This window comes from Marmota marmota, unplaced genomic scaffold (assembly GCF_001458135.2).
Source record: "Marmota marmota marmota unplaced genomic scaffold, marMar, whole genome shotgun sequence".
Lineage (NCBI taxonomy): Eukaryota > Metazoa > Chordata > Mammalia > Rodentia > Sciuridae > Marmota > Marmota marmota.
The window spans coordinates 80,745,002-80,771,911 of NW_026000026.1; the positions used below are offsets into that span (position 1 = coordinate 80,745,002).

The 26,910-nt window shown below is 53.4% G+C and overlaps 1 protein-coding gene across 3 annotated transcripts in view; it reads right to left on the reverse strand.

The window, feature by feature from the left end:
* Window positions 1–296: 296 nt before the first annotated feature.
* The window catches only part of Camk2a (calcium/calmodulin dependent protein kinase II alpha), a 60,986-nt gene continuing 34,372 nt past the window's right edge, over window positions 297–26,910 (reverse strand). Inside the window, exons 10-19 of one of the 3 annotated variants that reach the window (XM_048811796.1) lie at window positions 26,784–26,906; window positions 26,341–26,424; window positions 25,129–25,171; window positions 22,331–22,371; window positions 17,309–17,341; window positions 16,291–16,339; window positions 9,811–9,886; window positions 7,186–7,280; window positions 3,334–3,562; window positions 297–3,105 (exon numbers count right to left, since the gene is read on the reverse strand). In XM_048811796.1, coding sequence (XP_048667753.1) covers window positions 3,102–3,105; window positions 3,334–3,562; window positions 7,186–7,280; window positions 9,811–9,886; window positions 16,291–16,339; window positions 17,309–17,341; window positions 22,331–22,371; window positions 25,129–25,171; window positions 26,341–26,424; window positions 26,784–26,906 — 777 coding nt within the window. In that variant the 3' untranslated portion in view covers window positions 297–3,101. Of the gene's footprint in view, window positions 3,106–3,328; window positions 3,563–7,185; window positions 7,281–9,810; window positions 9,887–16,290; window positions 16,340–17,308; window positions 17,342–22,330; window positions 22,372–25,128; window positions 25,172–26,340; window positions 26,425–26,783; window positions 26,907–26,910 lie in introns of those variants that run through there. The other 2 variants (XM_048811797.1, XM_048811799.1) reach the window with 2 other exon arrangements.

A 26,910-nucleotide genomic window follows, 5' to 3' on the forward strand; every position in this document is an offset into this window, starting at 1 on the left:
TTTATTGCACTGAAAACACCGAGAATAAAACAGACACCCCTTTCCCTCCCCCCCGCCCGCCCCCAGCAGAAAGTTTGAGCAGTGGTCATTCAAGTTCACAGCCACATATTTTTTTAAAAAAAGAAAAGAAAGAACTAAAAACAGAACCCAAAACAAATAATAACAAAGAAACCAGCATGGGGAGTCTGTCAAACACATCCCCCAAAGGGTCTCCCTCCGAAGGGAGACTGGAGGCCGGGGTGAGGGGACGAGCCATGGTGGGCACAGACCCAGGAGAGTGCTTTCCTGTAAACGTATTTGCATGCTGGAGTCTGGGTTTTGGCTTGGGTTTGGTTTTTTTAAATTTTATTTTATTTTTTGCATCTAAAGGTGTTTGGGAGGAGCATGGAGTCTGGTGAGGGTGGGCTCTGGGAAGCTTTTTCTGCCAGTTTCTCCTGCCTGCTGCCTCAGGGTCACTATGGGGCCTCGGGGTCTACACCAGGCGGTCACCCACCCACCTCCAAATTGGGGGCCATCTCGGCCTGGGGCAGGAACCTGCCTCCACTTCTCTAGCACTTGGAGAGGCACATGGTGGGCAGGTGGTGTGTCGGCCAATGACAGGCAGGACCTTGGGGTCCTTCTGCTCAGCTTCCTCTGGTAGGGAAACCAAGGTGCAGAGATGGGAAAGGATGGGCCCAAGGTCACACTGCAAGTCTGGTCAGAGCTGGGAATTGAAGCCTCCTAACCCTCCTACCACTTCTCTTTCCCCCGCAGCCACTGCTGATGAGCAGCAGATGTCACCAAAGAGGGGACCGAGGGGCCAGCGGGGCAGAGGGTGGGGACTGGCCAGGCCCAGAAGCAAATTAGAGGCCAGTCAGGGAGGAAGCCTGGAAGTTCTCACAGGCAAGATGGGCTTCATGTCACCATCTGTGTGATCCTCCATCAGCCTGAGTGGGAACACTTAACCCTTTTAACCAATGGGGAAACTGAGGCTGAAGAAGGGACCAGAACTTGCTCGGTAATCGCAGCATCCCCTGGTGAAGACACACCCTCAGCTTTGGCTGGGGATGGCTGGGGGGACCTGGCAATTCACAGAGGGACAGGTGGTTTTGCTGCTGGGATGATAGGATCACTGGACAGTACTGAGAGGCCCTCTGGACCTGGGGCAGGCCAAGAGCCCACCCTGAGGCCTGGGCATCAGGGTCTCTGCAAAGGAACTTGCAGAGGCCAGCGAAAGACCAGCCTGGAAACAGGAGGCTTCGGCAGCCAATTTCCTGGCCTGCAGCCCAGCCTGTCTCACCCGTCCTTGGGCAGCAGGACTGAAAAAGGAACCCAGCAGATAGCTCGTGATAGGGAAAGGCAGAAATTTCTGGATTAAATGACCTCACCAGTTCCACTCCTCCCAATACCCAGAGCCTCCTCCAAAAACCCTGGAGATGTGGCTCTTCCTCCCCCGAAATCCTCCCGAGGGGACAGTATCTCATGCTGGCAAAACACGGCCACACAGAGGCCAGAAGCACGGAGAGGCAGCAACATAATCCCGAGTCGGACACTGAGAATACAACCTCTATTATTATGATTATTATTTTGTCCAAAACATGTAGATTGATTTTGCTGTTTTTCTTCTTTTCATTTTTGTTTTTAACATACTTACTGCATATAAAGTCATGCAAAGAGAACAGTGCAGACAGCAGATCCCCGTGGACGTGCCAAGGCACTCACACCAAAGTCAATCCCAGGGGAAGAGGGTGGGCGAGAGGAGAAGCGAGCAGAGAGGAGGAGAGCCCGAGGTCCAGGAGGAGGCGTGGCAAGTAGACGTTTCCAGGGCTCTGCTTTGGCCACCAGATGCCAGAGGGAGAGAGGCAGTGAGGACACGTGTTCCCGGGGCCCCCAGAGGTACGAGGGCTGCACAGACAGATGGGATGAGATCCTGGGAAGTGCAGTCATAGGACCGAGTTTGAGGGAGTAGCAAAACAGAGCCTGGATGTTTCCGTCCTGCCAACCTCCCTGCTCCCTGCCCTGCCTTGCCATGTCCTAGCCACCCTGGCATCGGATGCTCCCCCATCCTGGGAGGAAAGCCTGTATTGGCTCACCTCAGACCAGAATGGCAGAGAGACCATGATCCCTGGGCTGAGCCCCCCTTGGCCTCAGAGTACCACAGGTGACAAGGTCCATCTCAGAAATGACAAAAGAAGAAGAAGAAAACAAAAAATCTAGAACAGAATAAAAACTACCCCTCATCCCTCTTCCCACCCCCCCTCTTCCCAGCCCAACCCTTCTCACAATAATTTGAGAGGTCTAGTTATTACATATATATCCATTAACGCAAAATCCATTTACGAAATACACAGAAGTTTGGCTATAAAAAGGCATGCGGTCCAAGTAGAAGTGATACCTAAACGTTGCTTTCTTTTGACCCTGAAACACAACCAGATCCCCTCTCAGACAGGACCAAGCCGGAATTCTCCAGGGGCGATGGGAGGGCAGGTGGTGGGTTAGCGTTGGAAGGCAGCAAGTGGGGACACCTGAGGGGTGGGACTGTCCACATGGGGGGCCAGGTCTGCTGACCAACCGCAAGGGCAGCACAGGCCAGCAGGGGGTCAGGAAGCAGTTTGAAGCAGGGGGCTCCTAGTATCTGCTCCTCTCTTACCCTCTCCCACAGGGGAGTTTGGCTCTGGAGACTTGGGGTGTTCATCTGCCCTTCCCCAGGGACCCCAGAGGAGGAGAGATCCTCAGCACATGCCCCTCCTTTTCCCTGAACACACGGCTGGGGCATTTCTGCCTATAGCCAAGGCCAGACTAGGCCAACAACAGCCAGGTAGAGGTTGGGGGTCCCTGGGGCCAGCACCCTGGGCACCGGGGCCTGAGGAAGCCCCACCCTGGCAGAGGGAGAGCGGAGACTGAGAACTGGGGCTGGGAGACCTGGCCATTTGCTCTGCAGTCGTGATGGCTTTGTGAACAGCAGGTTTTCTTGATGCAGGTACAGAGTTGACAGTGGTGGTGGTAGGACAACGTGATGGGGAGAATTCCAGCAAGATCCAAGTGGGAGAACCAGCAGCACATTCCACGAACAAGGAGTGGACCCCTGCGACACAGCAACGCGGCGACCCCAGCCTGGTCCTTCAACTGCAAGGCACAGTGCAGATGGTGAGCCCCAAGGAACCTGAGGGAGCCCGCCCACCGCCTCCTAGGGCTCTGGTCCAGCTCGGGCCCCCAGGACCTGCAGCCCAGAGGTCTCCCTCCTGGGCTCCTCCCACCCTGCTCCGTGGCTTCAGAGACAGGTCTCCGCCCTAGGCCAACAAACCCCCATGCCTTTAGAACACCCTGGGGCGAGCAGGAAGGAAGGATTCTTACTGGGGCAGGACGGAGGGCGCCCCGGATCTGTGGAAGTGGACAATCTGCCATTTGCCATCCCTGCGGTGCCAGACGCGGGTCTCCTCTGACTGGGCGGTGCGGGGAATGCCGCCCGCGTCCAGGTACTGCGTGATGCGGATGTAGGCGATGCAGGCGGACTCGTCCCCCATCAGGTGGATGTGGGGGTTCAGGATGGTGGTGTGCACGGGCTTGCTGTTCCGGGACCACACTGGAGGCAGGGATGGGAGGGGCAGAGCAGATGCAACTGGGGGGCCTCCTGCCTCCCCTCCTTCACTTTCTCAACTCGCAGGAGCCCTATCAGGGGAGGCCCCTCCCCCTGCCTCATTTGCAGAAGGGGAGTCTTGTGAGAGGGCTCGGATAGCTGGGAGTCCAGGCAGAACTGCTAGGTAACAGAGACCTCCCACTCCGGTGCAGACTCAGTGAACTTCAGACACGCAGAATTTTCCAAACAGGAGGGAGTGGGATTTTACCATCATAGTCTCTTGGACACACGGAATTATAAGGCCAAAATGATTAAGGAACTAGATGAGCTCCACCTGCCTCAGACCCAGATCCTACATGGGCCAGGCAGGCACAAAAACGGACCCTTCTGGGTCAGGGACATGATGGGGAGTAAAGAGAACTGTGGCGGATAGACCTCCTTGTCCCATTTAAAGGGGGTGCCCGGCCCACAGCTTCACTGGGGTTACCATGTGAATAGGTGGGACCCCTGCTGCCATGCTGGGTGTCTCAAGAGGATCTGGAAATCTGGATGTTTCTATGAAACTCTTCACTTTTAATTAGTGATATAGACTTTGAATTTAAAACATGACACAGGCCATGTGGAAAGCTTCTGCAGTCCAGATGTGACCTGTGGGCTGCCTGTCGGCCACCTCCATGAGAAACATACAGAATTATGAAAACAGGGAGAATATGAGAACTGTAGAATCTTAAAACCTTTAACTTTTGGGATTGGTAGTCATGGAGTGAGGTCATGGAGCTTTCCAGAGTTTAGGGGTGGGGGAGATGCATAGCTCTTGTAATCATGACTGAACTGATAAAAGGACCTGAACTAGCTCCTGCTATATTAGGTCACCCCTGCAATTATTATTATAGAACAGCTGTTTTTCTTTTTTCATCAAGATAAAAAATAAAAGCACAGAAAGACAATGACCCAGGGGTGGGTTAGAGAATCAGTTGGCTGATTCTCACCCTTTCGAGGAACCCTTAAGAGTAGCCCCAATATAGGTTCTATTTGAATAACTGATTCAAAATGCATATTCTCCAGTTCCACCCCTAGACACCCCAGTTTAAGAGACTAATAAAAATCTCCCTTCCAAGTCCCCACCCTCAGATTCTGATATGCAGCCAGATTTGTGAGCCACTTATTTCCTGAAAAGTGTAAAGAGTCTAATTTTTTTTCTGGATTGCAGAAAGTACCCAATAGCCTCCATTCCCTAATATTGTAATCACACTATACCAGGGTTTTCAATAAATCACCAAAATCATGAGTCTTCAACATATAGAATAACAGGCTTAGAATTCTGGGCTCTCAGGCATACAGAAGGTGGAGCTTTAGTGTCATTGACTTGGGTAACCTCAGAGGTCAAAGGGCACTCCTAAACAATGCATCTGTGCAATGTTCCTGACAGCATGCAGGGAGGAGGCACACAAAAACATCTATGTCAAAGCATCTCTCTAGTAGTTACGGAAACTGAGGTCCAGAGAAACCGTCTAACTTGGCCCAACCTGGGCCAGTTTCTGAAAGTACTACAACAGAACCTAAAAGAAGTCAGGCTCCTGGTGGAACTGAATTAGGACAATCTAGAACAATTCCAGAAGGGATGAATGGTTTAGCATTGTCAGGGAATGGGTGTTACCACTGTTGTTAAGGACTGGGGTCCCCAGGACACCATGTTAACATGGTGTCTCTCATTTAGATTAAAGGCCCCAGTATCCACCGTATGGATAGGGTAGGAAACAAGGCCACGCCCTCGACAAGAAAGAACTAGCCACATGGAGGATGTGAGTGAGTGGCCACTCTGGGCCTTTTGCTCCTGTGGATCCTGCCTTGGACGTGACCAGATGGTCAAGACATGGGCCAGCGCCAAAATGGTGGCTGCTGCACAGGCAGACAGGGACTGCAGGGTTCCTCTGTCTGTTTGGTCCCATGGTCATCCCTGTACCCTCAAAGTGGAGCCTTGGCCTGATCTCTTTTTTGATTTGTCAGGACAGGAGAGGTATGGTAGTAGCCTAGTGATCTGTGTGTGAATTTCAGGGTGATGGGGACCCATGGGGCCCAGCCACCCCTCTTCACATAAGGATTTCATCTCTACTGCTACTGATTTATTAAAGGAAGATGAAGCTTCATTCTTCACAGCTTTTTTCTAGGGAGAGGTCCCCTGTAGTCTGTACTCTATAAAATTCAGTTAGAGAGGGTGCAGGCCAGGGAAGGAATGTCCCCCCTAACTGGAGGCTGCTACTGTGAAGATGGAGCTGGTGACACTGGCAATGGGAGGAGAGTGAATCAGGTTTAGGTTCTGCCTCTGGCTTCCTTTGGACAAGTTATTTCCCTCTTTGGGCCTCAGTTTCCCCTTCTGAATGACAAAGAGTTGGATGAGATCTTCAGTCACTGAAGTACCGACCTTGCTGTTTTGACCATATACAAGGGCCACCTGTGCTTATTTCATGAAGATATGTTCCTGGGTTGACTCACTTTACTAATTTATATGTTTATTTTGAAAGAAAACTTTTGTGCACAAGCATTAATGAACAATCAGTATCATAGAATAAAATCTTAATACTAAGTTCAGAGAAAATAAAGTTATGCAACTCTATCCCAGGTTCTTGCCTGACAGGGATTGAAGCCTAGAATTGGCTTAATCCTTGATAGAAAGGGACATTAGTTTGGAGACCTGGTAAGGATAGGCTAGCACCCAACTGAGCCTTTCCCCTAGGTTGGAGCAGGAGTATGGAAAGAGATTTTAGAAGGAACGGCCTTCTCCCTGTGATAGTCAGTGTTTCAGGTAGTGCCTGCACAGCCCTGAAATCCTGTTGCATAGTCCTAATGGTACATGCCCCTCACCTTGGGGGGCCCCAGATATACCGCCTCTGGGGTCCTTCCTCCAGATCCTAAAGCTGCATGAGTCTAACCTGCATGCCCATTTCCTGGTCCCTGTCCGACCCGTGGCCTAGGTGAGACACAGACACAGGCAGAAAGCACCCCAGGGCAGGCCCAGCTGCAGCCCCCTGACAGCCCCTGGTTGCAAAGCTGGCAAGGTCTCTCCTGCAGAGGAGAGGCCCAGAAAGGACGGACATGCAGGACAGAGACCTAGACAAACAGGCAGGGGCACAGCAGTGTGAGCTCGCTGTCCCCCCCTCTTTCCTGCACTGCCCGCCTACAGGGGGCATGTGCACCACAACCCAGGAGCCAGCTTGTGACCAGCGGGGCAGCCGGGATGGCTTCAGACATGTAGCTTGGGGTGTGAGCCAGTGGGAAGGCTCCCTTATCTATGAAACAGGAACTAATGCCTGCCCCAGACCCCTCCCAGGGTCAAGGATAGGAGAGGGCTGCAATGGCTTGTCACCAGTATCCCTGATTTCTGGGAACCCCCCACCCCACCTTGCCCCATCCTCAGCCACAGGAGGGACAACGGCTAGTCAGGCTGGCAGTGGAGAGGCCAGGGTTAGGAGAGGGAACCAAGAGGGTACCAACCCTGGTCCATACGGAATCCTCCTCTTCTCTGGCTCCTGAGCCGCCCCTGGGGCCCTGCCCGTCACCCTGCTGTGCCATCCGGCAGGACATGGAACGAGAGCAGACAACAGGCACCCCAGAGAGAAGGGATTGCTCACGGTTTTCAAAATAGAATCGATGGAAGTCCAGGCCCTCGACCAGGTTCCCCAGGGCCTCGGGTTCGAAGGCCGTCATCCCGGGGTCGCACATCTTCCTGGGGGAGGAAGCCAGAGGAAAGAGGGGCTGGGGCAGCTTCTTATTGTGGCCTTTGTGGGGGAGCCCCTGAAGGGCGATCAGTGAGACCACTGGAAGGGGCTTGCAAACTGCCAAGTGTGGCGCGTGGCTGAGTGGATGGTGCCATCTAGATCCAGGAAACCTAGGTACAAGTCCTGGCTCTGCCACTTATGGTTATGAGACCCCAAGCAAGTGGCTCAACCTCTTGAAGCAAGAGAAACACGAATAGGTGAGCAGGGTCCTGCTGTAGGCAAAGTGTGCCAACAGGAGAGAGAGCTTGCTTTCTGCTTCCCATGCAGGGCCCCGGCCTGAGCCGTGGATCCAGAGGCGGCGTTCCCTAATTTGTCTTCCTGGGATGTGAAGGTAGGTGGCTACCGTTTCTTTTACATAAAAGGGACCTCTGTTCACCAGACCAAATAAGTCCCTGCATTTTGCTAATTTTTGCAGAAGTGCCCTGACTTGAGCCTCAGTTCCCCTTCCGGAAGATGAAGAAAATGGCATCAGAGGAGGAGCACCTGGAAGGGAGGAGCACGGGGGCGTGGCTGAGGAGGCCCTCAGCAAACAGAGGCTGTGATTAGCCAGCTGCTCCCTTCCTGGAGACACTGACAACCAGCTGGGCAAGGGAACAAGTTATCTCCCTCATCCCCAGATTTATAGAATCTTTTGAGGGACAATGTAAACCCCTGTGGCAAAGCAATGAAGCCAGGGGCAAGAAATGCCCCAGGAAGGATGAAACACCCAATCCAGGGTGGAATTAGGGATACTGGAGGAGGATGTCAGGCCCAGCATTACCTGAGCTGCCTAAAGCTCAGGTGAGCCCACACAGTGCACTCCTCCACTCAGGACCTCAGATTCTCCAGCCAGATTAAGCCAGGGAGATGGGATCTGTGCTCAGACCAAACAGGGTGCTCAGGACACTGTCAGCTCCAGAACCTTCCAAGGATGGGAGCTGGGGGCTGAGTGTGTGGGAGACTGAGCACACCACTGGTGGAGGTGTCTAGGTGGCCCTGCCTCTTAGAATGGCAGGACTCAGAGGCTGCATTGTACAGATGGGGAAACCAAGGCTAAGGGAGATGTAGGGGCTTATTCAGGGACACACAGCACCCAGACTCCAGGGCCCAGACAAGGGCCCCAAGGTCATGGCAAGAGTCAGAACCTAGGGTAGGCTGCAGATGCCAAAGTGACATCACAGAGGTGGAAGGGGTCTCAAGAAATGGCACTGAGGGACATAGGAGCTGTGGGGGAGCCCCCACTCTCTTGCTCTCTGGACGTGCCTTTCCAGAGTCATTGATATATCCCAATTGGCATGATATATCCCAATTTAGTTTTTTCTAGGGCCAGTGGCAAGACCAGCCTAACAACCTGCTTCTGGGCTTCTATGCAACACCCAGGCATACACGTGACTACACACTTGGGCACACTTCTTGTGCACACAGTCACAAATGTGCACATATGTGTACAAGTGCATACACACATATGTACAGGACAGGCCAGTTGCAGTTTCAACATGCACCTCTCAAGCGCCTTATTCCTCCAGAGAAAATCAGTGAATTTCTAGGGGTTTTGCCACCCACTGCTGCATACCACCACCCCCCCTACAGAACCATCCTGGCTGCTGAGCCTTTGGGAGGCACACTTTGGCTCCTGGGCACAATGGACACCAGGAACAGACTGTCCAAGGTGCGAACCCCAACCAAGTTATTCCCAACTCACCTTAACCCCACAGGCAAGGTGACTCAGCCTCAGCTGGCAGATTTTCTCTACCAAAAAGCATATGTGGGGTCGCCAGAGCCGGGCCTCATCAGCACTGGCCAAAATGCTAAGGCCTAAGTCCAAAATTTTGCTCCCTAGGATGGGCAGAGTCTGCTTCTGGCCCAGATCAAGAAAGCAGGAGGGACCACCAGGGGGCGCCCCAGTCAAGCCCATGCTCATTTCTCTTGGCAAAGGCCAGCAGCGACTGTGGGATGTCACAGAGGACCTGCTTCATCTGATGCTATTTGTGTGCATGGTGCCTTATTCCCCGGAACCTTAATTCAGGGTTCCGTTTTGAGGTGCTTTGCTCCTCCCTGCTCACTGAAGGTACCCACCCTATGGGTCCCTGCCTGCTCCAGCCCAGCCGAGGTCAGAGGCTGAGGAGGTCCAGGACAGGAACCGGACTGGCAGGACTGAGGAGGGGCCCACCTCCCTCCCCTCCTTCCCATACTGGAGTGGAGACATCCTCTCTTTCCTTGAGGAAGCAAAGGAGCTTTGATGGAGTTCCTCCTGGGAGCAAGATGAGGACGGGGAGCAGGGGACGGAGGACTGAGTACAGAGCGGTGTTGTGAGCGGAATGCTCAAGTTGAAGCATCAAGTCTCAGTGCAGAACAGAAACTCGAGCTCAGTCTCATTCACAGCACATGCAGAGTGAGCGAATGAATGAGCGTCTGCGACAGGGACCCCCAAAGTTAGCCACTGGCACCCCCTGAACCACGATCCAGGCAGGACATGCAGAATGAGCCCAACTGACTCACGTGTAGGACTCAAAATCTCCATTGCTTATGGCTTCAATCAGCTGCTCTGTCACTTTTATAATTTCCTGTTTCCGCACTGTAAGGCAGGAAGGGACACAGAAATAATAATGATGATGATAGTAATGAAACACCAGCTACAGTTTCCTGAGTCCCCATGTGCCAGGCAGACCCTGTGCTGGGACCTGAGGCCTTATACAGATCATCTCATTTATCCTTGCTTGTTCCTGCAGGGTAGATAGCATTCTCCCCATTTCAAAGAAGTAGAAACTGAGGCCCAGAAGGGCGAAGAGAGGTGAATGTTCTCTCAACTACATAGGGCAGAGGTGTCTCAGCTGGAAGCCTTTGCCACCAAGAAGCACGGTGGACATTCCATAGACCTGGTTTGAACCCAGGTCTTGACTCCAAAATATGCTTCCCTTCTACCTTGGCCATGCAAATCATGGCCAAATCTGAAGCCATCAAGGGCAGCCTCAGGGCTTACCCATCTTTTGTGACTGAATGAGATTTTGGCTCAATCCCCCAGGATTCAGGAATTGAGCTGTGGAGAACTTTCTAGCATTCATGGATCCCAGTCGCTCTCTCCCCTCTTTGCCACTGAAACGCCATGAGCAGCTGACCTTTCTAGTGGAGAGTTAGATGTCAGTTTTCTTATCAGATGTATGATGTTCTGAGCCTCAGCTTCCCATTCTGTAAAATGGAGGACATTATCACCCTTCATTCATTCAGAGCCAAACACATAATGGAAACCAGCTGGGCTTTGGTCCCAGGCAGATCTTAATTGAACTCCAGCCCAGGTCCTTACAAACTGTGCAGCTGTGTGCCACAAGATGGTTTGCTGGTCTGCCAAGTGGAGATGAGAGTGTCCTCTTCCCAGGGTTCTAATGTGTTATGTGGGTGGGGTGATGTGATGAACAGGCAGCACTTGTTCAAAAGCCTGACACATAGTAGGTGCATGTTGTCAGCACTGCCATTTTCTGCAAGACCCTGTCCCACCCCCCACCCCCCCTCAGGCCAAGGGGCTGCCTCCTCTGTTCCTCATAAACACCCTGGGAGGCAGGCAAGGCTGGCATGTCCCCATGTCACATATGAGGTGACAAGCCTCAGTGATGAAGGAGTTTGAAGCCAGGCATCCTGGTTCCCAGTACAGCCTGGCAAAAGCCTCCCTCAGATTCCCAGAGACAGGCCCCGCCTCCCTCCTCCCCCAGGTTTGGCCTCATGCCTGGCCACTTGTTGGCCACTGGAGCAGTCCCAGGTGAGGTAGGTGAGCACATTGCCTGGAGAGCAGGCTCAGGCCTGGCCTCAGCATGCTTAGTCTGGAAGCTAGCAGGAATACCAAGCCTGGCAGAGGTCCTGGCCTGCCCCTTGTCCCAGCTGACCATGCCCAGAGCTCACCTGAGGCCTAGAGGGATGGGATATAGAACCATCGTTCCTCCAGGCTGGGGAAACTGTGACTCGCCCAAGACATGGAAGACAGCAGGTGCCAAGCCTGACTTGCAGTCCCAAGTGCCCCAACCTACTCACTATCCCGACGCTCCACTTCACTACTGCTTGGCCCACATGCTTTCCTGTCTCTCAATTCAATATGAGCTCGAGGGGGTTGGGCTGTGGCTTCCCTGGAGCCTAGAATAGGCCTCGCCCCCTCAGCCCCTTAATATTGAATGAATGAATGAACACACCCACCCAGCCTTGAGCCACACGCTTAACCTACAGAGTCTCAGAGCCTCACTGCAAAGCTTCCCTCCCATATCACAGTGGTGCAAACCAAAGGGGAGAGAAGCTAAATGGCTGCCTTTGGTAGAGCTGGGACCCCAATAAGAGCTGGTAGCTGCAAAGCACAGTATCTCCCCCACACCTGAGCCCAGAGCTCCCCTGGGCCTGTGGTGGGTGCTAGACAGATAGAGCGATTATGGTTTAATGTCCACCACACAAATAATTCTTTTTCTCCTGGCTCCAGTTAGCATCAACTGGCTGGAAATGGGCCCATCTTGAGACCATGTGCATGACCTGGTCACATGGGTTCTCCCCATTGCTTTGGGACCGTGCTTGGGTTGGGCAGAGGTAGTACTTGGTGCAGAGCGAATAAATGAACCAGTGGATGGCTCCAAACTAGAGTCTGCAGCTACCTTTGCCTGGTTCCCTGGAATAGCACAAGTCTCCTGACTGCCTGCGTCCCTTAGTGCTCCAGACCCTGGCATCCTGGTCAGCTCGGCCTATCTTCATGAAAGCAGGAGATGAAGATGGGAAAAACCAGCCCTGCCAGGAAGCACCTCAGTTCAGCCACTCCCACACGGAGCCAGAGGTGACAACACAGAGCAGACCAATGGGTTCCTAATGGAACATGGGACCCATGCCACCACACTTGCCTTCTCCCCATGAACTTGGAGACCCCTCCAGCTTGTCATCCCGTGAGCCTCCACATATCGTCCTACCTCTTATGGGCTGCTTGTCACTGCCATCGCAGGGAGTCCAGCAAAGTGGTCCAGGGCATGGATTCTGGAGCCAGACTCTGGCTAGGGTTCTCTTCTGGTTCTGCCACTTAATAGCAGCATGTCCTTCAGTAAGGGCTGCCCTGTGCCTCAGTTTCCTCACATGCATAATGGTGATACTAATGGTACCTACCTTGAAGAGTTGTCTGGAGGACTGAGTTAAGAGATAGCTAACACAGAGATAGCTAACCCTAAGAGCCAGCTGCTGTTCCAAGACCCTAACCTCAAGCCACTCATGTAAACAAGGATGCATTGGGTTGAGCATCTCAGACAGCAAATGGCACCCCATCACAGACAGCTGTGATTCTTGTCATGTGGGAATCTCAGAAGCAGAGCCTTGCGTCTCTACCCAGGGCAGGGAGGCTTCCCAGCGGCCTGACAGGACAGCTCAGTCTTGGTTCATCCTTGTGGGCTTGTGACTTGCAATGTGTACACTCCTTCTTCTTCCACATTGACACCAGTGTCCCTGGAAGCACCTAGGTAGAGTTCTGGTCTTCTTTCTTCCTTCTGGAGTGAGCACCTTCCCACCCAGAGCCTGTCTGAGTCTCCTGCCACCCAGTTTTCTCTTCTCTGAATACAGAGCCTTCAGAATATGGTTCCCAGGTCCTGCCTCAAGCTGGCCAAACACTCCTCAAGGCTCCTTGCGCTGTCTGGAGGCTCTCTGAGGGTAGCACACAGTCTCAGGTGTGGCCCAGATAGTGCAGGATATCAGCTCTCTATCCCCTCCCAAGTTCTGGACCCTTTACTCCATGAGCGCAGCCTGTGACAGTGCTCAAGGCTGTGTCTCCTGCCACTTGGCACACCATTTTGCCAACAGTCGAAGCCCAGTGGGTAAGAGCTTCCCCGGCTTTCTTCTCTAGGACAGAAGATCTAGAGTCTTTGTGCTTCTTCCACGGGAAATCCACTCTTGTTCTGAGCTTTCTGTGCCCGCAGAACTCCCATTGCTGTGCAAGGAATTCATCCAGCAGATGCTTGGTAGTGACATCTGGCATTTCTCCTCTGCCAGGTACTCACCCAGATGATCCAATCTGGGAGTGCTTCCTTACAGATGGGAAGGCCAAGGCCCCAGAGAAGGTAAGGTGCTCTCTTAAGATTACACAGCATGCTGAGGCTGTGTGATGGGACCAGCATTCCTAACTAGTAGTTCCCAGAATGTCCCTGCCCAGAACGTCCTTGCCCAGTTCTTCAAATTGGAGAGAAAATTAATTTAGCATGGAGCTGATCAGGAGGAGGTAGGGAAATGGGGAGGAAGGCTGAGAGAACCTAGTGCAGTTCAGAAAGCGAGAGACCTGTGCATGAAGCCAGAGGGCTCTGAAATATTCATGTCCCTTCCTTTCCTCGGGGGAACTTGCTCCCTGGAGGATGACATTTCTAATTAACTTTAATGTTAGTTCGAAGTCCACCCCACCAGCTGCTATTCTCACTTAGTAAGAGGGCTTAACAAGTTAACACCAGAAAAGAGTTCTCTGGGAACTTTCACTGAGCTGGGGAGGCTGGGGGAGGCAGGAGGCCTCTTCCCCGCTCCCACATGAGGAGCAGGTCCTGGCTGGGCCAGAAGCTCTTCCAACAGACATGGCCTCCCCGGCTCTTCTACATGTGGGGAAACTGAGACAGGAGACAGGGTCCCCGTTCTGCAGTAAATGATACATGCATGCCCTTCCTCCTCTCTATGGTTCACACTCCTGAGAAGAGAAGCGGAGGTGAACTAAAATTCAAGACAAAGTGCCCTCTCCTGATCCCTGTAAGAGGAGGATGATAGCAAACATGGGGCTTCAGGAATGTCACCGGAAGCTGTTATGTCAGGTAGAAAACGTCTCTGATGGTCCCATTTTACACAATTATGCATATGCAGTTTGCATTCTATTCTAAATACTTCTCTGTATAATGTATAGTTTCTTAATATAATCTTTGATTAAGATTAATAATCTAAGAAAATGTCATGTGACTTCCTGCCAATCATGAACTCAGTTTGGAAAAAAAAAAGAAAGAAATTAAGATTGTTTTTAAAAAAACACTTACCACATACTAAATGTTGTGAATATACTTTTATTTTTATTTATTATTACTAATTTTCTTACTAAGGATTGAACCCAGGGGCACGCTACTGCTGAGTTACATGCCCAGCCCTTTTTACTTTTTATTTTGAGGTAGAGTCTCTCTAAGTTGCTATGGGTGGCCTTGAACTTGCAATCCTCTTGCCTCAGCCTCCGGAGTCGCTGAGATCACAGGAGTGCATTACCACACCTGGCTGGTAGATGTATTTTATATGCAGTTTCTCATTTCATCTGCATAGTGATTTCTGCGGTTGGTACTATTATCATCACCTCTTTGGTATTAAGGAAACTGGGTCTCAGAGTAGTTGAATATGTTATCCAAAGTCATCCAGCAAATGGATTCTAGCAGGGAAGTACAGAGCCAGGCCACCTCCACCATCCCTGTTTGCCCTGAGGCCAGAATTATAAGGCCACAAGCGGTTGCCTCAGAATCCCAGAGCCTATCTCTCACCATTGGGAAAGAGAGAATATCTTAGAAGCCCCATGATTTGGTCTACTACAGACTTACACAATCAGAATCCACAGGGGGAGAGCTACAGGGGATGTGGTTAGAAGTTTGTACCTGGGGTGGGGGGACCCTGCACACTGACTTGACCCTAGTGGGCAATCCTTTAAGAGAAGGCATCTGTAAAGCTGTTCCTGGTGCTGCCATAGAAGACTGATTTGCTAGCACCAGGCTGTGATCCCCCAAGTTGGAAATGACCAGAAAGAGACACCCACAGGCTGGGCCCATCTTCTAGGCTCCTGGCAGAAGTCAGGAACCGTCATGGTGTGTGGCATGTCAAAGCTGCCCAAAAGCCTGAATCACATTTGTGCAAAAAGCATGCCATGATAAAATTCTCTTTCCCCGACATTGTCTTCTTTTCAAAGCAAAATATCAAAACTCCTGGAAAATGTCTCAACAGATACAGCTGAGTTCCCTCTCTATGGATGGCCTTTCCGTGTATTTTCATAGACTCCCCAGGTGTCTCTGGCACCTGCTGGAATAGACAAACCTCTGAACCCGACGGACTCTCTGTCATGGGAAATGAGGAGGGCTAGGTACCCAGTGCAGGCAGAGCAGCAGGACATTGTTAACACATCAGGGACTTGGTGTCCCCTGGGCAGAAACTAGCTCAGGGTTTCTGTTTCTTCCTCCAGCCTCCCAGAATGCTTGCTACCTACCCTGTGACCAGACCTGGTTCAACTCCCAATCCTGCTGGTCAATTGGTTTGGGGGCCAGTTTACCCAGGCTCTGTCCTTTCCTCATATGGAGAACAGATTCCACTACAGGGAACTACCTTGTAGGGTTGTTGTGAAGCCCCAGCATGTTAGACCAGAAAAAGGCCCCGGAGCAGGCATGGGACTTAGCAAGTATTCATAAATCACAGCCATGAGTGCTATTCTTGCCATTTCCTCCTTTACCACCTGATTGCAGGTAATCCGCACCCCCCTAACTCATTTGAGAATTTTTGTGGACTGTTAGCCTTTAGCTACCATAACCTTTGCATTTATGGTTGGTCTTGGGCACGGTTTTCCATGCTCCAGCAGACTGAATATTCTAGATTTTTCCTCCTCCTTTCTTTACTATTATTACTTCGTGCTTTAAATATCAACTCACTTTAAAAAAGAAACTCTCAGAAACACTTATTTCAGAAGCAAAATTTATACCACTAGTACACATTCATGACTTGAATTTGTGATTAATTTTTTTTCTCTAATATGTATTAAAGTAAAATCTATGAACTAAAATAAGAAAAGACCATCCGTGCCCTTCCGGTAACCTGGTACCCCACATGGGGACGTCATGCCCCAAGGTGTGTCGGTTGTCAGGAGCCGGGGCAAGGCTCCACCCAGGCACAGGAAACAGGCTGGCATGGGCCTTTCTGGGGTGAAGCGGTCTGCCCAGAAAGCACCAGGGAGTCTGGGGGCCAGATGCCAGAGGCAAGACCATCCCCTACCTTTGGTGTCTTCATCTTCAATGGTGGTGTTGGTGCTCTCTGAAGATTCCTGCCAAAGAGAATGAGGGAGGTGGTGAGGCCTGTCTGGTGAGCGGCATAGGTGTGGCCAGCCAGGGGCTGCCCCAGCTGCCTGCCAAAGTGGACCGCGTCTGAAGTCCCAAACGGCTCCGCCATCCAGATGCTGCCTGAAACCCTGCCAGACTTCCTGGCCTGAGGAGGGAGGGCCCCACTCTGCAGGTGGCTGGGTGGGGCCCTGATGAAGGGGTACTGCAAGGAGATCCCTGGCCTGTCTGGAAGGGCTGGAGGGGGATTCCTGGGTCCTTTCTGCTCAAGGGGGCAAAGAGGGGGTTGCAGAGGAGCAGAGAGACACCATGGCGGCCACAGAATGGGGAAGGAATACACACACTGGCAGGAGAGGAAGACAGATAGAGGGAGGCCCAGTGTGAGAGAGGGTGGGCTTTTCAGAGGGGAGAAAAACCACACAACTGAGTGAGACAGCCATGGATCCAGAAAAAGAGGGACGTGGGCCACCTGCAGCCCTAGACAGAGGCAAGGCTGGTGGCCCCTCTGCCCGAGCAGACTTACAAGCTCCAGGGGACCTCCATGGCACCTACTACTTTGGCCAAACACAGCCCCACCCTGGCCGCAACCGGCACAAACCAAGCCCTGAGATGAGTTCTAGAGCAGAGGGGTGGGCAGAAGCCAGAAGCCAAAGGCTGGACATGGGGTTGTGCTCAAATCCACCTTCACATCCGAGAAGGTCTCAGGTCTGCTGTCAGCCTGCTGGCCTGGGCTGTGGAGTTGGAGGTGTCAACAGAAACACGCAAACAATACACACACACACACACCACACACACACACACACACACACAACACACAAGGCCCACATACCAAGCACGCCCTGAGCACCCTCTCCCCGCCCCGGGTTCCCGTGCAGCCTGCAGGAGGGAGGCAGGAGCAAGGGAGGAAGGGTCGAGGCCCAGCATTTACCGGCGTGGAGGAGACGGCAGACACTCACCATTAACTGAACGCTGGAACTGGACTTTCTTTTCTGGAAAAACAAGGAGAAGAGATGGGACAGGAAAAGACACAGCGTGAAAACGGCACGGAGCAGAGAAACGACAAGGGATGTTTGGAAGGAGGATGGGCCTCAGGGTCATCCTCTGTGGTCCTTTGCTGGCCTGGCATTGGGAAAAGCAATCAGGGCCACCAGCACAGCTGGCCTAGCGGGGCCAGCCCTCTCAGGCTGAAATCCTGGGTCCTCATGTACAGCTACCTGGGTCCACCAAGATAACAACCAAGCTCAAGGCCAAGCCTCCCTTGGACCAGGGCTGCCTACTACACCTCACTCTGATGGAGAAAGCTACTCCTGACTTTGGCTGCCAATTGCCCAAGGCCTTCAGAGCCCAGTGCTCTTGAAGGACAAAAGGGAGATGAGGCTGAATGCCTTCCCCGAGGCTCCCACGTCTCTGCTAAGAGAACCCCACTCCCAGCTGAGTTTCATTATCACTCAGGAAATGTGCAGTGTGGGGATCAAACCCAGGGCCTTGCACATGCTAGACAAGCACTCTACCACTGAGCTGCCTCCCAGCCCCAGGAAACTCAATCAAAAATGTACAGAATGAGGTCCCCTTTGAGGAGTTTGATAACTAGATCTGGGGCGGGAACTGGACATCTCCATTTCCAGAAATATCCCCAGGGGACACGAGAGATATCAGGGCCAGGCAAGGGGGCCAGTCCCCTAAATAGCCTCGAACACTTACAGCTTCCCAGCTACTATCCCATTTGGCTCCTTTACGGTGATGGAGAAACTGAGACACAGCCAGATGTGAGGCTGAGTCTAGAGCTGGAGTCCTGTGGCCTTGCCTGTTGGCCTGTCCTTGCACTTGGTAGCATCCCCTGTACTGGCTGCAGTGCCAAGGGAAGCGGGTGTGCAAATACGGATCCCCTTCTCCTTCCTTTGGCTCTCAGAGCCTGGAGTCTTGGGCTCACACTTACAGAAAGTGCAGGTCAAGAATGGCATTTGTATTGGCAGGTGAGACACTAAGGCCTGGAAAGGGGTAGTGGCCTGATCAGGTTCTTTCAGCAAGCCACTGGCACATCTGAGACCTGAGTGCAGGGCTCTGTCCTTTGCCCGGGGTTCTAGGTTTCCACAACCTGACTCCCCTTCAAAGTCTCATCCTGTCCTACATGTTCTTATGCCTGAAAGGCCAGGAGGCCCCTCATCCTGTTGCCCTGTGAGAAACTTGAGGTGCCACCACCGTCAGCCTTCACCATGGAGATGGGGTTTCTGATATTTCTTGAAGGTCTCAGGTCTAATCTTGGGCTTTCTAATTCCATAATCCAGCAACCTTCTGAGTGCCAGGATCTATCCTGTGCCCTCCAACCAGGGCCTCCACAGTTTAGCAGGGATGCTCACCAGGCATCTCTGTGATCATGTCCCCAGCTGGGCAGGACAGTGTGGCTTATAGCCAACCACCTGCATCAGCCGCTCTTCTGTCCTGCTCGCCTTGCCTCTCCTCTCCTGTCCTCTCCTCTCTTTTTCTCCTAGTGTTGGCCTCCCGCCCTGGCTGGAGCCAAGCCAGGCTCAGTGTGTGGGGAAGGGGACAGGCCCACACAGCTCAGCTGTCAGCAGAAACCTGAGGAGCCTTGCAGGGGCCAGGAGGTTTCAGGCGGGACACGAGTAGGTAACACAGAGCAAAGACTTCATCAGATTCGGACGCACAGTGACAGGATGGGACATGGGGAGAGAGGTCACGACGGCACGGATGGGACACCAACAGGGGCAGTGAGTGGGGTGAGGGGTAGGAGCAGTGGGCCCCTCCTGGTAGAAGCTGAGGCCGATGGGTGTCAGGGCAGGCACTGCTTCTTGGAGAAGGACTCAATTTCCCTAAATCACCAAATAACGATGCCACCAACAACCCATATCGACCGGCGCTTTAGAGTGTGATTGGAAAGGGCTTTCACTGAACGCAGAGTCACCTGTCTTAGAACCACATGTAAAGGGAGGTTCTAAGCTCAGCAAGGGGTTGGAAACCAAATGTGATTGACATCAGCCTTGAAAAGCCCTGAAAGACCCGCAAAGTGCAGTCATCTCTGAGCCCCAGCGGAGGTGGCCTCCCTCCAGCGCTGGAACCAATCACTGTTTTTCCTGTGAAGCCCCAGATGAAATGGCAGCAGGTCTCTAAGGATCGGGCTTCAGGAAGAGCATGGATGTCCCCCTTTGGCTGGACACGTGAGGGTCATGGTGTGTCTCCACCAGGCCCCTCCGGGGTGACTTTCTCACCAACCCTTGCAAACAACCACAATGCTCCCCTTGTACAGATGACAGACCCAGGACCATGATCCTCAGAGGGAGGGAGCAGTGAGACCCAGACTCACCGTGGCTTCTTGGCTTGAAGAAAACATGGCTAGACTCTTTCCCCCAACCCCACTACCCTCCCTTCTCTGGGAGCGACTTGGCAGGCCTCCTGAGTTACTCGCATCTCCCAGAAGGACTTCCTCCCTCCTCCATCCAAGCTCCCAGATGGAGCTACATAAAGAGATGGTTTGTCCATGGATGGCCTTTGGGTTTCACCCACACCCAGGCCACCCTGAGGAGGAAGCAGTGGCGCTGTTCAGCTGAGCCCACTGGAAAGCTCTGTGACGACCAGCAAACCTCTCCCGCCCACTGCCCTCTGCCAGCCTTGGCCTCCTGGCCTTGCTAGAGAGAAGCAGAACTTAGAGCTTCTTTCTTGGGCCTCCAACCAGCCCAAGGGAGGCCCCTTCTGACCCTATACCCAGGGCTCCTCATCAGCCTCTGTCAGGGTCACATTCAAGAGCAGCAGACCCAGCGGCCTTTCTCTTTCTGCAGCCTCCTCTTCCATTGGCCTGGGCCACAGCACACTAGCATTTGTGGCCTCTGCAGCCGTATACCGAAAACTGCAGCCAGGAAGATGGCCTTCCCCAGGGCCCAATACCCCCCAGCTCAGCATCTACCCACTGGGCAGAGAGACCCCTCCAGCTGCTCCCAGCCTGTGGCAGATCCATGCTGCACAAAAGCTCCAAAGGCAGGCTAGCCCAGACCTAACACCAGAGGCCACACAGGGGTTTGGACAGGTGCACATTAACTTGATACACTGCGTTGGCTTTTAATCTGTGGTTTCCAAATATTTTCTTGAACAAACTTTGCTTTCAAGGGAAATTTCACACAAAAGTCTAACATAAAAAATAGAAAAAAGAATCCTGACCGGCATCTCGTGGGCACGTGCCGTATCCCACACTAACACAGTGCTAAGCTCTCAACGCACATTATCCCAGCTAATCCTCGTGAGTTCCCTAGGAGGTGGGAATCCTTTCAGCCTCATCACATGAAAGAGGAAACTCAGGCTCAGGAAGTTTAAATAAGCAGCCAAGGTCTAGCTGCTGGTGAACCCACCCTGATCTCTTAAGCACCCTGGCGACTGTGACTAGAAGCTGTCCTGGTGGAAGGGAGTGTGGGGATCTTGTGAATGGGGCTTCCCCCTTCCTAATGCTAGCCAGTCCATCTGCTGCCAGAAGGGTCTCCCCAGAACCTGTGGGCTCCAAAGAGTTCAATGTGAAAACCACTGACTTTGACTAATAACCAACTAGCTAGGTACAGTCAAGCATCACAGGGACACATTCTGAGAAATGCATCCTGAGGTGATTTTGTCATTATGTGAACATCAGTGGTTTAGATGGCATAGCTACTATGCACCTAGGTTACACCACAGGGCCTAGGGCTCATGGGCTGCAAACCTGTGCAGCGTGGTACTGCACTCAGGGCTGTAGGCAGTTAGAGCACAGTGATGTTTATGTATCCAAACATAGAAAGGGACAGTGAAAATACTAAGCATAGGAATTCCTCAGCTCCATTGTAATCATCTGGGAACATTGTATATGCCGTGTGCCATTGACTGAAATGTCATTATGTGGCACAGGACTGTCTCTCTCAAGCACCCAGGAAGAGAAGGTGGGGGGCATTTGCTTCTTGTCACTGGCAAGATGTTTCCTTCTTGTCTGTTTTTGGAACTGAAATCTTGGAAATGACCACCAAATCTATACCCCAGCCATCGTCCCTAGGGGTAACTCAAGTGGGAGGAGGCAAGGGGCAGAGAGGAGACTCGATCCTGGCCTTGGACATCTAGCCAGACCCACCCCCCATGCAATCTCTGGCAGACCAATGCCAGTGGGTGGCCAGAGACTGAAATGAAGCCATGAAGCCACCAGCACACCTGGGTGACAGTGTTCTTAGAGTATCTCACCTTCTAGTGTCCTGGGCCCCTAGCCAGGTGGGGCACTGAGCTCAGAAGGAAGCAAGATCTCAAGAAAGGAGAACCCACAAGGTGATAGGGTGGCAGGGGAGGAGAGAGCTGAGAGAGCAAGGGGACAGGCCCCAGAAAGCAAAGGGAAAAGAGAGAAGAGATGGGAAGGAGGGGCCAGCAGGGTGTGGAGGGAAATAGCTCGGGCATCGGGGTGGGGACAGGGGACAGGCCTGGTGGGCAAAGGAGGGGATTCTTGGCACTGGAGCAGCAGGCCTTAGCAGGGAAGGGGCACCTCTAGATCCCACAAGCTAGAGGAATGGCTGCGTTCCCCACGGGTTTTCTGGGTTGGACTAGCATGTGCAACAGGTAGGGGCCAACCCAGTCTACCCACACTGGGGCAGGAGGAGGAGGTCATCCCTCATACCGTTTCTGTCCCTCCCTCCACCCCCTTGCTCACAGTTCTTCAGCCCTGGAGAACCCCCAGAAACCTGATCTTTCTCTTTCCTGTGCTCATTCCAACCTCAGGCTACCTATCTCTCCCTCCCTCTGCCATCTCCCCCTCCCCCAGCTGCCCTCCCCACAAGCACGGAGAGAGGATGATGCCGCAGCCCAGCTCGCTGGGTCTGGGGACAGCCTGGCTACAGACATAACCTGTGTCCGCCCAGAGCACATCGGCAACACCCTGGTCTTGCCCCAGGCCTCAAAACCCATCCCTGTAGGCAGAAAACCCATCCCTGTAGCCAGAGACAGGCCCTGCCAGGCCCCCGGGGGCTCACCTTCACACCATCGTTCTTCTTGTTCCCTCCACTCTTCCCTCCTGTGGAGGAGAAAAAGTAGAGGGTTAGCAACACCAAGCAGGGCACCAGGGCCCAGAGGGTGAGGAAGAGCAGCATCCACAAGCAGCCGGAGAGCAGCCAGGGGGGCGACAGTGCTGGAACGGAGCCGGCCCAGCAACCGGGAAGAGACTTCCTCCTCCTCCTCCTCTTCCTCCTCCTCCTCCTCTTCCTCCTCCTCCTCCTCTTCCTCCTCCTCCTCCTCCCTCTTCAGCAGCCCAGGCGCTGCCAGGGGCCCACTGGGTGGGCCTGGGCTCCTCTGTTCTCAGTGATCTCAAGTGTAACCCTCTGGCTTCATGGGTCCAGGGAGGCGTCCAACGTGCTCCGGGACTGTGGGGTGGCTGTTTCAGCCTGGGGATTCCCTCTGGATCCCGGTCACCACTGTGCTGTTGGTGGCCAACCAGGAGGCCTGCTGCCTGGCCTGGGGGCTGGACGCTCCCCTCCCTCCCCGCCGCCCTCTCTAATTTTAGCCCCATGCGGCTGCAGAGGTCATGTGTCAGCCTGCCTACTCACTCAGGACAGCTGCAGGCTGCATTTTGCCAGTGACAAGAAGCAGACGCCCCCCACCGGGGCCCACCCCTGCCAGAGCAGCCCTTCCCTGGTTTTCCCTTCAGGCAGTATAGGCCTCCCCAGCGTCAGAGTCTGGGTCCCCACACAGAGGCTGGCCACCGGTGTCAGGTGGTAGCAGAGGAACGGTGCTGGGCCTTTCCCCTCCCCCTCTTTCACTTCCTCACTGGAGCCCTGGGAGTGGGCATCAGCCAGGAAATGGCATAAACACCCAGCCCTGCCCCACCTGGCATCCGGCTGCTTCGGACCTTAAGCAAGTGCCCTAAATGAGACCGTGATCTGTGAAGTACTGCACTCAGCCTGCGTGTAGCTGGTGTTCCATAAACAGCAGCCGCGATAAACCCTTCTTCAGGCAGTCTCAGGAACGTGAGCTAGGCAGGGGTGGTGGTGGTATAGGGCCTCCATGCCCCAGGGGCTCTAAGGCACAAGGCTCATAGCTGGCCCAGCCTTCTAGTCCCCCCACATTGCCACTTACGGTCCCTGCAAGCTGTCAACCAGTCACCCACTTGCAGATCAAGGGATAACGGGGCACCTCTGGGTGTCTGAAAGGAATGGTTGGTTGCCTGTCATCCGTAGACTTTTGTGAGTTGGACCAGGAGGGTCCAACAAGCATGGGAGGGTGCTTGTCCCACATGCATCAAGGAGGATGACCCCTCTCAGCTCCAGCCCACTGTGACAGACAAGGCCAGACTGATTTTCAAGAGATCACAGAAATTTGAGTTTTTCTATGAAATCTACTTACTTTTGACCTGCTCCATTTCCAACCTGACTGATTCACCCCTCCTCAGTCAACCTGGTGGTCCCCTACTCCTAGTCACCATATGGATGCCAAACTTAGTAAGGACACCCAATATACAGACCACACTACAACCCAGAACTCCGGGGCTGAAGAGATCCTCCTGCTTCAGCCTCCTGAGTAACTGGGACTACAGGTACATGACACTGTGTCTGACCAATCTCCTGACTTTTAAGAGCTAGAAACCCATTCCAGAATAATTTCTTAAACATCCTTGATTCCATGAAGCACATCTAGATACTGGAACTAATCTACAGGCCACCATTTTCTGGGCTCTGGAAGAGAGTTCTCCAGGGTGCTTCAGGTGTTAAAAAAAGACTCTGACTAGGTAGCTCATCTTTCAATATAAGGAACTACAGGTTCCTTGTCTGGGGAAAGGGTAGGAAGGCAGCTCAGTGTGGGGGAAAGCCCAAGTCTGAGGTTCTGGAATGCTCCCAGCTGTGGGCCTTGCTCATCCCAGCTGGTCATGGGCAGGTGGACCCTCTGAGGGAAGCCAGGCCTGCACCCTGCTCAGAACTCACCCCTGGCTACAGTGTGGGCACGCATCCATGGCAGCTGTCTGTGCTGGCCCCAGCCCAGTCTGAGGGCCCCTCAGGTGAGCTTTGCCATATCTGCCATCTATATCTGCTCTGCTGCCCCGTCAGCGCCCAGGGCTCCCCAGAGACAGACCTCTGGCAGCACTGGCCTGGAGTTGGTCCACATACCAAGAGGAGCTATTTGCTAAGCCCTGACAATAATCCCTTCCCCTTCTCTCTTTGGGGCCACATGCCCAGGTAATTGGGCACTCCCTGCCTTAACCAGCCCGGCTTTGGACAGGAGCCAGGGAAACTGGCCCTGGTCTCCCTGGTGACCCAGCCTGGTCAAGGGTACTTGCTCTGGGCTGCTCATATCTATGAGGCAGGCTCTGCCTCTCTCTAACTTTTGACCTGATGTCAGAGCTCACCCCTTAAACTCTGCTTCCTCATCAGAAAAAGGAGGATGGCAACAGCCCCCCACTTCCCTGTCATGAAGGCTATCTGAGCAGAAGTGTGGGGACTGGAGAGCACAGGGCTCCTGCAATAGCTGGGCAGTACTGTTGCACCCTGGTCCTGGCTCCATCCCTCCTAGGCCGGAACCCTCTACATTCCAGGAGGTTCCCCTCTAAGGATCCCAGTGCACTGTGAGGCAGGAGAGCGAGATTCACATCTAACCAGGCCTGGAGTTGCTCACCTTTGACCTTTCTCCTTTCCTTTTGGGGTTCAGATTTGTGGCAGTGAGCTAAATCCCAGTCCAGAAACATTCTGCAGCCCCCACTCTGAAGACACCCAAATATCCAACAAGACCATGCTCGCAGCAGACCAGTGCAGGGCATACTGGTGACTCAGGCCCTACCACCTACCAGAGAAGTTCCTGGTGGCCAGCATTGTGGTCAGAATGGCTCCCTGCAACAGATAAGAGTGGGGACAGGGGAAGGAGGCCGGAGGTAAGGGGAGGAGGGGAGACAGAGAAATGGGAGGGGTGTGGGGAAGGACAAGCAGATGGTCTCTCCAGGGACAGATCCAAAGCCTCTGCCCCTGTGCCCCCTTCTGTCCCCCACCCCCACCCTGCAGCCCAGAGCCCTTCCCCCACCCTCCCTGGAGAAGTCGGCTTTGGCTGGCACAGCTCTTGGGACAGGGCCATCCCAGGCGCAGATATTAATAGGACCCATGGCCTGGCCAAAGCTGATGGACTTGAGGACACCTACTGGCGGGGACTCCTAAAGGCCACTCCTAAAGTTTCCTGCCTGGGCAATGACAGGAGACCTTGCATCCCTCCTCTGGGCTGAGACTATCTTGCTCCAGGACTAGTTCATTGCTGTGTGGCCGAGGATCTCCTTGTGGAGAAGCCCTCGCTATCGGCAAAGGGCTGGGGGATCACTCCCTGCTCCTCCTGCTGTCTGATTCAAACCTGACTCAGACGCTTTCTGAATCTGAAAATCTCTGACGTTAAGCATCCCCATTTCCATTTTGAGACTTCCTCTATGACACAGCTCACTGTGCAGTGAATAGGACCCGGTTCTCCTGGATCATGCTGGCCACAGTCATCCTCCCTCAGTGCTGTGGCCTCTCACCCCACAGTGGTCTCCTGCCCAGTCATCTCTTGTCCCAAAGTTCTCTCCAGACACTCACAACCCCCTCTGGTCCTCCAGGAGGTCGTGCCCCCCCCCCCCCCCCGCCAGCAAGGGCCTTTCGGTGTCCGGAGCACCTTCCCTTTCTGACTCGACACTGTGCTAATCCAATCCTTGCTTATCCTTAGGGTCTCAGCTGACTCCAGGAAGGCCTCCTGGGACCCTTTCCAGAACCTTCCAGACTTGAGAATTCCATTGACCCACTATGTCCTCCCACAGCCCCGGCACAGCACTCACCATGGCCCCGCAATGTCCTGGTCACTTGTCTGTCCTCTCCACCAGACCACGAGCTCAATCAGGGTGAGGATGGGGTCTAATTCACTGCTCACTCCCCAAATCCCAGCCTGCTGTCTAGCATGCAGTAGGTGTTCCATAAATGCTTGTGGAATCAATGAAGGAAAGAACTAGTGAGCCTGGGGGGTATGGAAGGTAAGGACCTGTTACCTTCAGTTTCCTCCTGGCATTGAACTTCTTCAGGCAGTCCACGGTCTCCTGTCTGTGCATGCAGGAGGCCACAGTGGACCGGTGCTGGAGGAAGAGAAAGAGAGGTCAGATCTGTAGTGAGATGTGCTGGAAGACAGCCTAGGTCCGCAGCAGGGCATCTTAACAAGGTGTGGTGGCTTCTTGGGAAAATAATTCTTTGTTCTAGGGATGGTGCAGAGTGCTTAGGATGTTGGCATCAGACGGTCAATGCCAGTGACACTCCTGGTCATGCGCCAACACAGGACATCCCTCAATTCCATATTGTCCCCGAGCATCACAGTAGGGTCAGTCTCTCTGATTAAGCCCCATCAGCCCCAGCCAGGAGCAGGGCCAGGATACCACAGGGGCCTGGACCTTGCAGTCTAGAGGGACTCTGGGGAGGGTCCCTGCTGTGGGAAGCTCACCGAGATCCAGGGGTGCTTGAGGGCCTCGGCAGCTGTGATGCGTTTGGATGGGTTGATGGTCAGCATCTTATTGATCAGATCCTTGGCTTCTGGGGTGACGGTGTCCCATTCTGGTGATGGGAACTGG